The sequence below is a fragment of the Sycon ciliatum genome, chromosome 1 (genome assembly GCF_964019385.1).
Source record: "Sycon ciliatum chromosome 1, ocSycCili1.1, whole genome shotgun sequence".
Taxonomy (NCBI): Eukaryota; Metazoa; Porifera; class Calcarea; order Leucosolenida; family Sycettidae; genus Sycon; species Sycon ciliatum.
This window is the reverse complement of record NC_088643.1, coordinates 19,998,194-20,012,384: the sequence shown is the minus strand read 5'-3', so window position 1 is coordinate 20,012,384 and position 14,191 is coordinate 19,998,194. Positions and strand designations below refer to the sequence as shown.

Genomic DNA, 14,191 nt, shown 5'->3' with positions numbered 1-14,191 from the left:
CGTCAGATCACTATGCAACAAAACAAGAGCTTTGGAGCGAATATACATTGAAGCAAAGTAGGTTTCAACGGTACAGCACTAGTCACGATGAGAGGAGTTACGAGGATGGTTAGGCCGTGACACATAGATGATGATTGTTAATGATTCATGCACGGTGGAAAATCACCACCAATGGCGATGATATTGCTTTCACAACAACAATGACATCCGCGAGGTAATCGAAGGACCGCCGAGCGCGCCAATGATGACGAAATGCAAGCTAGGCTGGTCAGTACATGGCAATGACAGGGCAGGAGTCCCACAGATCGAACATTGCCACCTTGCAAGAACCGCTGACGATGACCTCCATCAGCTCGTCAAGGAGTCATTCAGCACGGAGTCGTTTGGTGTGAAGGTCACCTCCAACAAGACCAGCTCGAGGGAAGAAGTCCGTGCCGAGAGGCTGCTGGAGTCCACCACCAAGCGAGTTGGCACCCGTTGGGAGACAGGTCTGCTATGGCGCTCGAGTGACATCGCCCTCCCCGAGAGCTACGAAATGGCCAAATCGAGGCTGATGTCTCTGGAAAGGAAGATGGACCGAAACCCAGCCTATGCAGATCAGTACTGCTCTAAGATTGCAGAGTATGTCGCTACAGGCTATGCGAGAAAACTGACAGAGGAAGAGAGGACAGAGGAAGAGCTGGACCAAGACAACGTTGGCCGCAGGTGGTACTTGCCACACTTTGGAGTAGTTAACCCCAACAAGCCAGGGAAAATTCGCCTGGTATTCGATGCAGCAGCAAAAAGCAACGGCATGAGCCTTAATGATGCTCTAGTCAGTGGACCAGATCTCCTCAATCCTCTTCCGAGTGTCCTCTTCAAGTTCCGGCAACACCGAATTGGTTTCGGCGGAGACATCCAACAGATGTTTCATCAGGTACTCATCAGGAAAGAGGATCTGCCAGCACAGAGATTCCTGTGGCGAGGGCGTGACCGTGGCCGAGAGCCAGATGTCATGCAAATGACAGCAATGACATTTGGTGCCACATGCTCGCCGGCAGCCGCTCAGTATGTGATGCGAAAGAACGCCTCGGAGTTCACCGATCGGTGGCCTGACGCCGTACGGGCCATCTGTGAGAATCACTATGTCGATGACTACTATGACTCCACCGATGATGAAGAACAAGCCAGAAACCGAGTGGACCAGGTGTCGGCCATCCACGATGCTGGTGGGTTCCTCATTCGCCACTGGGTCAGCAACTCCAGAGAGCTGCTGCAGCACATTCCAGCAGAGCGCCGAGCAGTTGACGCACCGACATTCAACAGCGGCACGGAGCTGCCCATGGAGCGAGCGCTTGGTCTGAAGTGGGACCCAGAGACTGATCAATTTAACTTCCGCCTCAGTCAACGCCTCGTTGACCAAGAAGCTAAGTCACCCCGGCCAACAAAGCGACAGGCACTCCGCATGATCATGTCAGTGTTCGACCCGATGGGGTTTCTATCCTGTCATACCCTAGCAGCACGAGTCCTTCTGCAAGATGTTTGGCGCACTGGAGTTGGGTGGGACCAACCCCTACCGGACAGTCTGCTGGAAAAGTGGCGTCAGTGGTGGGGAGGTCTCCGCGAGCTAAGTCACATCGTTGTACCCCGCTGCTACTGCCTGAGAATGTCAACGAGGAAGTCATGTCAGCTTCATGTCTTTGGCGACGCCAGCGAGGACGGCTTTGCAGCCGTCGCATACTTTCGAACAACTCTTGAAGACAGGACCTCTCAAGTCTCTTTCGTCCTGGGCAAGAGTCGTGTCGCCCCGTTACGGCCGATTTCCATCCCAAGGCTCGAGCTACAGGCGGCACTCATGGCTGCAAGAATAGCACGGACGGTTCTGGAAGGGCACGACCTACTCATCGACAGCACAACGCTATGGACAGATTCAATAACAGTCCTTCGGTGGATTCAGGCAGATGCCAAGAAGTTCAAGCCGTTCGTCGCCCACAGAGTCGGTGAGATCGATGAACTATCTGCAGTGTCACAGTGGAGGTGGGTGCCAACAACCCTCAATCCAGCTGATGCCGCAACGAGAGTACTGCCAGATGTCCAAGGCAGACAACTTCATTGGCTTCAGGGTCCGAAGTTCTTGCAAGCTCCAGAGGCTGATTGGCCAGAGGAGACCACACATGCGAAGGCTACTGACGTCGATGCTGATCGCCAGGAGATGAAGGCAGAGTTCGCCGGAATGCACACCGTGCCAGAGCCGTTGGTCTTACCAGACGCCAACAGTTATTCATCGTGGATGAAGCTGGTGAGAGTCACGGCATGGATGGCTCGATACGTCAAGAACCTGCGGGCCAAGGCAGCCGGAAAGCCAGCCACTGTTGGGGAGCTCCTTCCGACAGAGTTCCAAAGGGCTCAAGAGCTGTGGTGGCTCAGGACTCAAAGAGACAGCTTTGCAGGTGACGTTGCAGAACTGAAGAAAAATGGGTCTGTGACGAAAGTGAGTCGTTTGTACACTCTGTCCCCAACCATCGATGGAGTTGGTGTGATCCGCATGAGTGGACGGGTCAGGACCGCACCGAGTGGGAGCGCCATTGATCTGGATCCGGTTATCCTGCCACCAGATCACGCGTACACTCGACTCATGCTCCAACACCTCCGCGATATCTGTGGTCACCAAGGACAGGCTCAGGTAGCCAACGAGATCCGCCGACAGTACTGGATACCGGGACTACGTACTGCGGTGCGGCGCACATGATCCGTTTGCCAACGCTGTAAGAATGATCACTCCAAGCCGATACCTCCGCAGATGGGCAACTTGCCCGAGGGGAGAACAGCTGCTTTCGTCCGCCCGTTTACGCACTGTGGTTTGGATTACTTCGGGCCTCTGGAAGTGACAGTTGGCAGGAGACGTGAGAAGCGGTATGGTGCTATCTTTACATGTCTCACCACGCGAGCAGTTCATCTTGAGATCGCTCATAACCTAACGACCGACAGCGCTATCATGGCGATCCGAAGAATGGCCAGTCGACGAGGGCTACCCGGGAGTCCTGTATTCTGACAATGGCACCAATTTCCATGGCGCCGAGAGAGAGAGATGCGTGAGGCCTTGCAAGACCTTGACCAGGAGAAGATTACGGGATTCCTGACGCCGAAGGGAGTGGAGTGGCGTTTCAACCCGCCAGCAAGTCCGCACATGGGTGGAGCCTGGGAGCGACTCGTTCACTCTGTGAAAACCGCCCTGAGTGCAGTGTTACACGAGAGGTCTCCTAAAGAGGAAGTCTTAACGACCCTGTTCGCTGAAGTCGAAGCAACCCTGAACAGCCGCCCGTTAACTCATGTATCATGCGACCCAAAGGACGAGGACAGCCTGACCCCGAACCATTTTCTGCTTGGGACACCAGCTCAGACGCACCCACCAGGACTCTTCACGGAAGATGACCTCTGCCTCGGGAAGCAGTGGCGCATAGCACAGACCCTCGCAGCCCACTTTTGGCGACGCTGGCTAAAAGAATACCTGCCCTGCCTCCAAAGGAGGACGAAATGGCATGGTGCCGATCCAAGACCTGTGAAGCCTGACGACATTGTTGTGATCGCCGATGGAAGCCTGCCGAGAGGCACTTCGCCGAAGGGACGTGTTACTGCTGTCTATCCCGGCCCAGACGGACGAGTGCGAGTAGCAGATGTGCAGACGCAGACCGGCACCCTCCGACGACCTGTCAGTAAGATCTGCGTCCTGGATGTCCGACGATAGGGTGAACGATGGATCGTCACCGGGGGGAGGATGTTGGCAAAACCACTGCTGTTCAACCACCTGACACCTCTTTCTACTGTGTGATTATGTTATCATTCATGGCCGTTAGTAGTGATTCTCGTTGTGTCCATGCTGCTGGTTGCACTTGTGATCATCATAACTGTATTGCGTGAATGCATGATCCTTCTCGTGTTTCATTGCGGTGCCACTATGGATCTATGGCCCGATGCTTAGGTTATAGTGCATTGTAGACTTACTTTTCTTTGTGTAGTTTCAGTCCACACCGCAGACTGCGTGATCTGCCTGTAGCTGTGCGCAGAATCCTGACGCTGCGCGCGTGGTATTTGTTTCGTTCGCTTCCGGTGCATTCTTACTGTACGGTGTGGATCTACCCTTGTGCATATATTAGCCTGTAGCCCTCTTTAGTCGGGGGCCTTTTTCCTTTGTTCCTTGCTGGCAGAGTGTGCAATTATTTGGTTGTGTGAAAAGAGAATCTTCCAATACTCAACTTCAGAACTCGTGGATGTTCTAAACTTGTGAGGTACAGTTGAGCCCTGGGCTCGACTTGTACAAGAAACAACACTTGTTCGCAAAATGCGCTGCAAAGCACTCGGCTTTCTCACGAGAAGAGTGGAACTCTTGTCCTGCAGGGTTGGTCAGCAGGGGGATGTCAGAGCAAGGTCCCTTGCCTGCTGCGCTCTTGATGGTTGACCACCACTCTTTGTCCCGGAGGGAACCTGCAGTAAGCTTGTTGCGAATTCTACGTTGATGTGCTAATCGCGCTGCATGACACGCTTCCACTTCGTGGTTAACAGTTGTGATGTACTGGACCTTGTGGTTATCGTTGCGGGGATCGCGTCGCCACAGCTTCCATGCCCGCTCCTTGGCATGATTGGCGTTAGAACAGTCCGGTGTCCACCATACAGGGTTGGATTGGTGTACCACAAGCTCTTTGGGTGGTATGAACTGTTTCATTCCATGCATGATGGCATCAGTTACGCGCTGACAGGACTGCTCCGCACACCCATGGATCTTGGTGGGCCAGTCTATGTTGCGGAGGTAGGCTCTCGGGCGGTGCCAGTCAGCAAGGGCGTATTTTCAAGGATGCTGGTTGCCGTGGGAGCAAATCGTCAGGCTCCATAGGAGGAGAATCCACCACAGACGGCGCTGCCACGACGGAAGCAGAGTCACGACTAGCAGACTCAGCAGGCATTGACAAATCATTGATAGGGCGACGCACAGAATCAGCCGCCTGAACAGCAACGCCCAACAATCGCCCACTCAAATCTGGTTGTTAGACGCATTATGTTGGTTATGATAGTTCGATCTCAAATCAGATGATGGGTGAGTGCATGGCACGTCCGCTCCAGCACACGAGCCTCCAGCACTCCGTGACCCTACATTCCGGGGAACCCAACCAGGAGGCGCAGCAGGAGGCGCAGAAGGCACATGAGTCTTGACTATAGGTCGGGGTTGTGAACGTGCGGGTGTGTCAAGACGAGCAGCGATTACACAAAAAATCAACGTCATTAACATGAAAGTAATCATCATTAGTATAAATCGTCATTCTCTTTCCCGGATTTATGTTGAGTGCGTGAAAGGCGTCCTCGCATCTTGAAACATGCAAATTAGAATCACTATCCAAAATAATTCACCCTCGTCTTCTGTACTAAGTATGTCGTTTTAGGAGCGTGTACGTGTTCCAGATGTCCATCAACTCCTTTCCGTCTCGGCTACTAGTATCCATGATTAGTTATTGTTGTAACGATTCACCACCAAGCGGATGTACGAAACACATCATTCCTGAAAACATCTTCGTATGAACACTTCCTGCTCGTACTGCACGCTACATTGTATATGCTGGCTTTGAGTTTGAGTATCAAAGCCAAGTTAGTGTTAGTTAGCCCAAGCGGGCAAAAGCGCAGTAATCGTCTCATGATGCATATCATTAAAATTATTATTCTGGGCCGAGTATGGTCTGTAATTTGCATTTATTTTTGCACTGCTGCTACTGTGGTCTTTATACGCGCGCTGCTGGAGATAATTGAAAGCAGTTAGGTGCGTCTTTTCCTGAGGACAAGAAGTGCTTTTCCTTGTCAGGCTGATATCCCCCCCCCCCCCTCCCTTTTCCCAATGGCTTCCTGTGGGAGGGCCACATATACCTGCCTGCTGTGTTGCTGCAACAATGTTGTGGCAGCGGCAGATTGATGTGGTAGACTGATTTTGTAACAGACTACCCAGTACCCTTGTGCTGTTGCTGGGTGTCGTAGTTTGTCAGTTGGTAGCGTGTGCTTTATATTGTTGGGGGTGGTGGATTGCCTTGCCTGGTTCCTGTGCGGTGGCTGCGAATGTGCCTTACTTAGGGCACGACAAAAGATTTCGACGGCTCAGATTCGGAACAAAAGTTGTGTCAAAACGCTTCTGATATTCTTTTCACATGCGTCCCGATGCAGGTAGCATCATGATGATGTGGAGTAAGGACAAAGCGATCCGATTTTCGATCGCACGTGTATTGTTATCTGTCGTGAGCTGGGCCGCATTGATTGCAGCACGCCAAGGTGATCAACTGGAACATGTTACAGCTTTGCCAATTCAACCAGTTCCGGATTCCATTCTTCTAGAGAGCGGCGAATATGTATCCACTGCGAAAGTGCTCATCAACGAGGCTGTCATGTTTCGAGAAAATAACCGAAGTAAGTACACTCTGCATCTGATGTACATCTACAAATATGTACGCAATGGAAAACTCTACTTTGAAGTGTCGGTATATGACATAAGCCACATAGGCGGTCAAACATGGAGAGTGTTTGAGCGTGAAATTAGCCTGATCGAAACTATCGGACCAATGTGTTCTTCCTCGCGGATCAGTATGCCGAGCATAGTTGTGTCTCCATCCAAGCATCAGGTAATTCTTCACGGTTTTGGTCCTGGTGAATGTGCCAACGTGCTTCTAGTGTACGAGGACAGAAAAACCAGAGTCATTAGAGCACAGCAACAGCAGCAGGGGACTCCCCTAGTAAGCGAGTTTGGATCTGCTCTGGCCACCATCCCCATAACAGACCCTCTCCGTGGGAATTATTCAGGCGAAATGTTCTACCTGGTGTCTTATGGAGGGTGTTCGTCGAAATTCTATTCTGCAATCACACGCCGTTGCACGCGTTCATCCAATAACTTGCACCGTTTACGCGTACAAGGACACGTATTCGGAGAGTGGGAGTACATTGATTTTCAGCTAAAGAAAAGAAAAACCCCAGAATCTTCAGTATTCTCTAGGCTCTTCAAAGACAATGCGAACTCCATGCTGTTGTTTGGTGGAGTGACGCAAAATGCAATGTCAGCGCCTCATATCTTCGGTATCTGGAGATTAGACCTCTTGTCGTTGATCTGGACAGAGGTGAAGACCAACTTCAACATCTTAAAAACATATGGTGAGGAACTAATGGTAGTCAACAACCAGGCAGTGCAGAGGAGGTTCATTATTTATTTGCCACGCAAGGGAACAATAATTATTTGCGATGTGCGGCGAAGCATCGCCAGATGTGCAAAGCCAGTAACTCCAAAACACTTGGTGGCCTCGACTCATCTTCAGTTTATTAACTACCAAATTTCGTCTGGACTTAGCCTCGTCTTTTTCGTTGGAAGAACATATAATATCATATCGACTAGCGTGTATGAAATGCTCAGAGGGACTACAGCAATTCAACGAATGGAGTCAGCCGAAATTTATGTGTCAAAGCATTTCCTTGGTTCCTTTGCGAAGAAAGTTCCCGGCGTCCTAGTACCGCCCAGTTCCTTTGGCAAGCTGAGATACGTGTTCTTTGGAGCGGAAACACCTATACCATCCAGTGAAAGTGCCATGGCTATATGGATATTGCACAACGTACCTGGGTCCAGGACCGATTTTGTCTACACACTGCTCTACCCAAGCCCAGCGCCTCCTATCGCTCAACGCAAATGTCATACCGTAACTTTGGTGGCAAACGACACAGCAATCCTGTACGGAGGCTCTAGTCATGTTGCCAGTAAGTCCTCACCTACTGGTACTGTGGAAAAGACCGACCCAAATCCCTGGTGCTATTCTTTGCAGATACACGCTTGGAAGAAAAGTAATGTCACTGCGTCTAGTTTCCCGTCTCCCCGAACACAGCACATAGCATTCCAATACAACTCAACCACCATTGTCGTGCACGGTGGACTAGTCATCAAAGGGTTTCGCAACTATGCTTTAGGTGATTTGTGGATGTTCGTCCTTGACGATGCGGAGCGCTGTTGGGGAAGGTGGCATAACCTGACAGCTCATGTCAAGACCGGCAAACTACCAATACAACATGGTCATTCAGTAACACCTGCTGAAAATGGAGTATTTCTCTACGGAGGAGAGTTTCAATCACCTTCCATACTTACCTTCCTTGCCGTACTTTCACCAAGCCAAGTGGTAGTCCAGCCTATTCCGATTAGCCCCAGCATTCCAAATCGCTGGGACCATAGTCTTTCATATTTCAGCAATGATTTGATTCTACTGGGTGGCATGCACAAGATTGGTCGCACTCAGATGGAGGCAGATTGGGCTCTGCTGATGTCCGTGCAAACAAATGAAACTTCTTCCGTGGTCACCTGGACAAAATTCTTTGAAGTCAAAATCTGGTCACATACTGTGCTTGGAGATATGATTTTTGGTGGTTTCAGACTCCCTGTCAATGATATTTTCAAAGTCAGCATTCTCAACACCACAGGATTGTGTCCTTTTGGACATGGACGGGATCGACACAATGCATGCCATCCATGTGCCATTGGGTATTACTCAGCCACTCTTCAACAGAAATGTACAAAATGCAACCAAACACTGACAACCAGCAATGTGGCATCCAGTCATTGTGTACCCGAGGACCCGTGCAAGCCACACATCTGTAATCATGGTGACTGTATCGTCGACGAGGTCAACTTCAAACATATCTGTGTATGCCAATTCGGATATATTCCCGATGATGACTGCAAGACACCATCCATCTACCTGGCCTTGATGGCAGCTCTTGCTTTCACGTCCACTCTAACTATACTCACCATTGCTCTCATTCAGTTATTGAGGAAGAGAAGAGCCCTCAATGCCAAGGAAATTGAATTAGTCAACACCAACCGTGACCTCTACCGTTCCAACCGAAAACTCAGTCAAATTGATCATGGAACATGCATTGCCTGGTCGGATCTGAAGATCAAGAAACAACTAGCTACTGGGAGATTCAGCGAAGTATTCCTGGCAGAGTTAGGCGACATGGCTGTTGTGGTTAAACGACTTCCAAAATTTGTTGCCACTCCGTCACCTTACGATTCCTTTATCCGAGAAGCTGAAGTTCTTCGAACATTACGGCACCTCAATATTGTCATGTTCTTGGGAGCAGGAAAAGACAAAATATCTGGCCGGCCATTTCTAGTGATGGAATATTTACGACGAGGCTCACTCTACGATGTTATCCACGATGAATGCAAGATTATTGAACACATCGATCGTCTCCGCTTTTCCCTGGATGCTGCACGCGGAATCAAGTACCTGCACAGTACAAGTCCTCCAAGAATTCATCGTGATATCAAGTCAGCCAACATGCTGGTCAGTGATAAATGGGTGGTGAAAGTAGCTGACATGGAGACAACACGATTTCTTGCTATCCTACAAGCTAACACTGATCCAAAGGAGACCTCGCCCAGTGCTGCGAACGGAGAAATGGATCGTCCTACACGTACTACATCCTTCACAAGCCAGGAATCTGATCTGCTGACAACACCCCTTCTAGCTACCACAGTGCTCAGTGATGACAGCCGTGGTATAACTCCCGGCCAGGACAGGCACAGAGACACAGAGGGTATGACATCACGTATCGGAATGACGTGTGGAGTAGGCACTGATCGCTGGAGATCACCTGAATCTATCAAGAAGAATCTCTACACGGAGAAACACGATGTTTACAGGTAAGCATCAAGAACAGATTTAGACCCAGACTAATGTTTTTTATACAAAAGAAAAGGACCAACGAACTACAAGTTGCGCCATAATGTCCACTAACACCACCAGTTACTAAATAATCAGGTCATGCAATAACATTGCACGACACTGACCGACGGTACTGACGTTCTACAACTAACTGGCTAACAGCGCTAGGACATCTTGGGGGAAGCGCACTCCAACAGCCTTCCAACTTGAAAGGTTATAAGTTAGGCCAAACTAAAGAAGGTGTGTGGTTCGACTCACCCGACCGACCGTACAATTTCAGCCCGACCGTAACTTTTTTTCGGCGGGCTGTCGTGTGACTGACGTACGTGGACTGAACACGTCCACGTCTACGTGCTGTGCGGCGTGAGTCTGCGGACGCAGGCGGCTCCTTTTGGACTTGACTTGTAGTTGTACTGCAGTGCAGTGCAGTGAGTGGTACGACTGCTGCCTTGTGCTGGTAGTAGAGTCTACTCGATACGCGTATACAGTGTATTTACATGTACTAAAAAATATATTAAAAAAAAAAAATCCGCCCGCCCGCCCGTAAAAAAAATGTCCATGTTAGTCGAACCACACACCTTCTTTAGTTTGGCCTTATAGAAATAACATAAGGAGGGGAAGGTGAGCGCAACCAAGATAAGCACGAGCTGAAAGTCTCAGCTGTGAAGGACGTTGGCGGATGTTCATGCATGTCGATGACGATACTGGCAAGACCATTGGGCAATACGGTCAAACCACGATTCAAGGACGCAAAGCAACATTCCACACAACTTGTGTGGCTCAAGAGATGCGAAGATCAATAAAAGGGGAAGCTATGCGACCAAGAATCATGAAAAACCGAACGCCTCAGTAAAACAGCACTGTACTTCGACTATGACAATTTAGATGGACAATAAGCAGCGGTAATAAGCAGCAGTTTCACACAACGATCGTTTCGCCGTATAGATAAGGACGGCTCATCAGGTGTGCAAGAATGGACTCGGATGGAAAGCCAAGGACGTCAGTGTCGTGCAATTATTATAGATGAGCTGATTGTTTAGTAACTGGTGGTGTTAGTGGGCATTATAGCTTAACTTGTAGTTCCTTGGTCCTTTTCTTTTGTATAAATTAATCCTTGGCTCTCCATATGGCCATCCGAATGTTTTTTTTATTTTTTGAAGAAGATTCCCGAGAGACAAAGCCTCTCGAATCCTTCAAGTAATACAGATACAAAATCAGAACACTGCTTAGATAGGCAAGCCTGTGAGAGCTCGATCAAATAATTATTTGCATGTAAGCCCAGCCCTGTGGATGTGCAATGTCCACAAACAGTGATGAGTTGGGCACCCCAGCACTAGAGGATACGTTCATGTGTTTAGTTCAACCTTTTTTCCCCATTCTATTGTGTGTGCTCTATAACAATCATATGTTAAGTGCCCTCCTAGTAAAGGTAAGGTGCTAACCTACCAGGGCTGTAGTGCAGTCACTGCAGTGGCACATCTGAGCACAGTCACTGGCACTTCCAAGGTCCAGGAGATTAAACAAATCTCTACCCTTTGCCTGAAAGAGCTGATCCACTGTATATCCAAGCCAAGGTCATGTGACTTGGATGGCATACATGTATGCAGGGCATTTAAAAATACATGACGTAATAGTCCATTGCACCCCATAATAGAGTGTGATATCCTTGTGTTCTGTCTTGCCCCCTGGGCCCCCACTCCTAGAATGATCCCTACCTAGCCTGGATTTGCATGGGACATTTTGACCTGTACTTGGAAGTTCCCATGTTGAGCTGAGCCCTAAAACCCCAGCTTCCTCCTACCATGTATGCAACTTTTAACCACTGGGCCTCTGCCCCACCGAGGTCTAGTCCATCTTGGCTCGAAATATTCCTGGAATCAAATCAGATACGCATGTAAGCATGCCAGGAGTTTCCAAGGCAATACACCTGAAACACTGTACATGTTTGAACCTCCGTACACTTCTTAACCCGTAATCTTCACATTCTTTGTTTCCATGCAGCTTTGGCGTGGTGATGTGGGAGCTGAGCACTCGTCAGATACCATATGGACATCTCCACAACTCAGATGATGTACTTGATGAAATTGCACGTGGTAGCAAACTGATCTTTCCACCCAGCATCCGCTATGCATATCGTCATCTTGCTGAACAGTGCATCAAGACGGATCTTGAAGAACGACCATCTATGCATCGCGTAGTCCACGAGTTGACCTCACAATTGGATTCCATTTGAATTGAACCAGCACCAGTACGGATGTTTGCAGTCCAGGAGTGCACCTCGCAACCAGATTCCATCTGAATCTCACAAGGTGCATTGGGTCTTCAACAAGCGCGCACCATGGCTTTTCGCGTATCGTGGTGACGATCGGGCATCCTGACAGGACACACGAACTTAGCAAGGTACACAAAATCACAAAGTAACTTAGGTTTAGCCACTTCATCCAACCTTGACTGACAACCGTGTATTTCTGTTGAAGTGGAGGTAACTCTCATTATGCATGCTATAAGATCAGATCCAATTAGTTACGATAATTCTGGACTACTGTATTTGCATGCCTCACATGCCATCCCCGTCCCCTTTTCTCTCGCACGGAATCATGGATCTTTGAATGTCACTATCATTATCACAGAAAAAGGACATGTACATAGAGAACGCCTCTCAGCGTATTTAGTTGTTATTTCGGTACCTAACATGTGGCTTTGACTTTGGCATTAGCCTTATTAGGCATATTACTCCACTGTTGCATGTTGCCATATTTGAAATGTTGGGTAGTTGTTGTTTTTTGTTGTTTTCTTTATTTGAATTCGCTAAAACCAGACGGACAAAACTGTCCAGTGACAAGGGAGCGAATGGTGAGCGTCATATTCACTATGCATCAAAACATTTCAGGGCAAAATGAGACCGACTACAAGGAGGGTTTCCACAACACTAGTGCATACAGGGGAGTACCAGAACAAAGGGGCGGCAGAAGTCTAAACAAGAAAGCAATCAACGCCAGAGATGTTTTTGTCCACCAAAAACAGAGAGAGGGCGAGAGAGAGAGAGAGAGAGAGAGAGAGAGAGAGAGAGAGAGAGAGAGAGAGAGAGAGAGAGAGAGAGAGAGAGAGCGAGCGAGCGAGCGAGAGAGTGAGAGCGAGAGAGCGAGAGCGAGAGCGAGAGAGAGCGAGAGAGAGAGAGAGAGAGAGAGAGAGAGAGAGAGAGAGAGAGAGAGATAGAGAGAGAGAGAGAGAGAGAGAGAGAGAGAGAGAGAAAGAGAGAGAGAGAGACAGAGAGAGAGAGAGAGAGAGAGAGAGAGAGAGAGAGAGAGAGAGAGAGAGAGAGAGAGAGAGAGAGAGAGAGAGAGAGAGAGAGAGAGAAAAGAGAGAAAGTAAGTTACATTTATAAAGACAGGTAAGTCTAACAAATGAGGACTGAGACCTCTACAACAGGGTTTTACGCCTGAAAAGCAACCGCACGAATTAACAAGCAGGTTGTCAGAGAAACAGGGAGAAAGACAGGCAGGCAGGCCAACAGACAGGCATATAACGAAAATAAATATGGCGATAGTGATCCGTCTGCCCTCAAAGGTTCATGCTGTGTGGAACAGCAGCAGTGCGAAATTGGGCCGGGTGCGGTGTGGCCCGTACCTCGCTGGGCAACGCATTCCAGAGCCTAGCTCCTTGGAACGGCAGACAACCCTTACCCAGCTCAGTGCGGGTTGGCGGTGGTTTTAGACCCATAGATGATTGGAGCCGAGTAGGAGCGCCACTGGTTGGTAGCAACAGCTCTTGCAGTGTAGGGCTAGCACGGAAGTAGCGGCAGCGCCAAACCAGGAAGATGAGCTTCTGGATGAAGATCTCCCGGACACGGTAGGCGCCGAGTTGTACTAGCAGGTTTCTGGCAGAGGTGCGCGGCGAGCATCCGTACACAGCTCGAGCCGCACGATTCTGCAGAACTTGGAGACGGTCCAGGTGCTTACCCGCCAGCGATGCTGAGAAGGCATTGGAGCCATACGAGAAATCGGGCATGATTACAGACTTGAATTATTGGATGCGGCTTTGCATGCTGAGACAGGGGCGCATCCGCCACAGAACACCAACTTTCTTGTTGAGGCGGGCAACGCACCTATCCATCTGGGTGGTCCAAGACATGGCGGTGTCAATGTGCACTCCGAGGTAGCGAGCAGAAGAGACAAATGGCAGCTTAGTCGCATGACACCATGCATCCAGTTCAGTTTGCGCTTCTAGCTTCCCAGCCGGTACAACCAATGCCTGACTTTTTGATGCATTTTAAGGAATCAAACCCCGCTGCTTCAGCCCGTCAGCAATGCATGTCACTGCTCTGGAGAGAGTGGCGATCAGCTCCTGTTGTGTTGGGCGACTGCAGGTCAGTGTTCAGTATTGCAGTTCGCGCGTTTTGGCTTCATGTCTCAGTCCGCCGTTCCTGTTTGTCACCACATATGCTGCCTTTCTCCATGTTGCGTTCTTGCAGCATTGTCCTCACG

At 49.5% G+C, this 14,191-nt stretch overlaps 2 protein-coding genes across 2 annotated transcripts; both read left to right on the top strand.

The window, feature by feature from the left end:
• The first annotated feature begins 244 nt into the window (after positions 1–244).
• LOC135820945 (uncharacterized) lies at positions 245–2,728 on the top strand. The gene has a single exon (XM_065334037.1). It carries the CDS (start codon positions 245–247, stop codon positions 2,726–2,728), a length of 2,484 nt encoding a protein of 827 aa, XP_065190109.1.
• Positions 2,729–6,787: 4,059 nt separating this feature from the next.
• LOC135817174 (uncharacterized) lies at positions 6,788–12,550 on the top strand. The gene is made up of 2 exons (XM_065330305.1): positions 6,788–9,685; positions 11,709–12,550. Exons 1-2 carry the CDS (start codon positions 6,813–6,815, stop codon positions 11,938–11,940), a joined length of 3,105 nt encoding a protein of 1,034 aa, XP_065186377.1. The 5' UTR covers positions 6,788–6,812; the 3' UTR covers positions 11,941–12,550.
• The last annotated feature ends 1,641 nt before the right edge of the window (positions 12,551–14,191 follow it).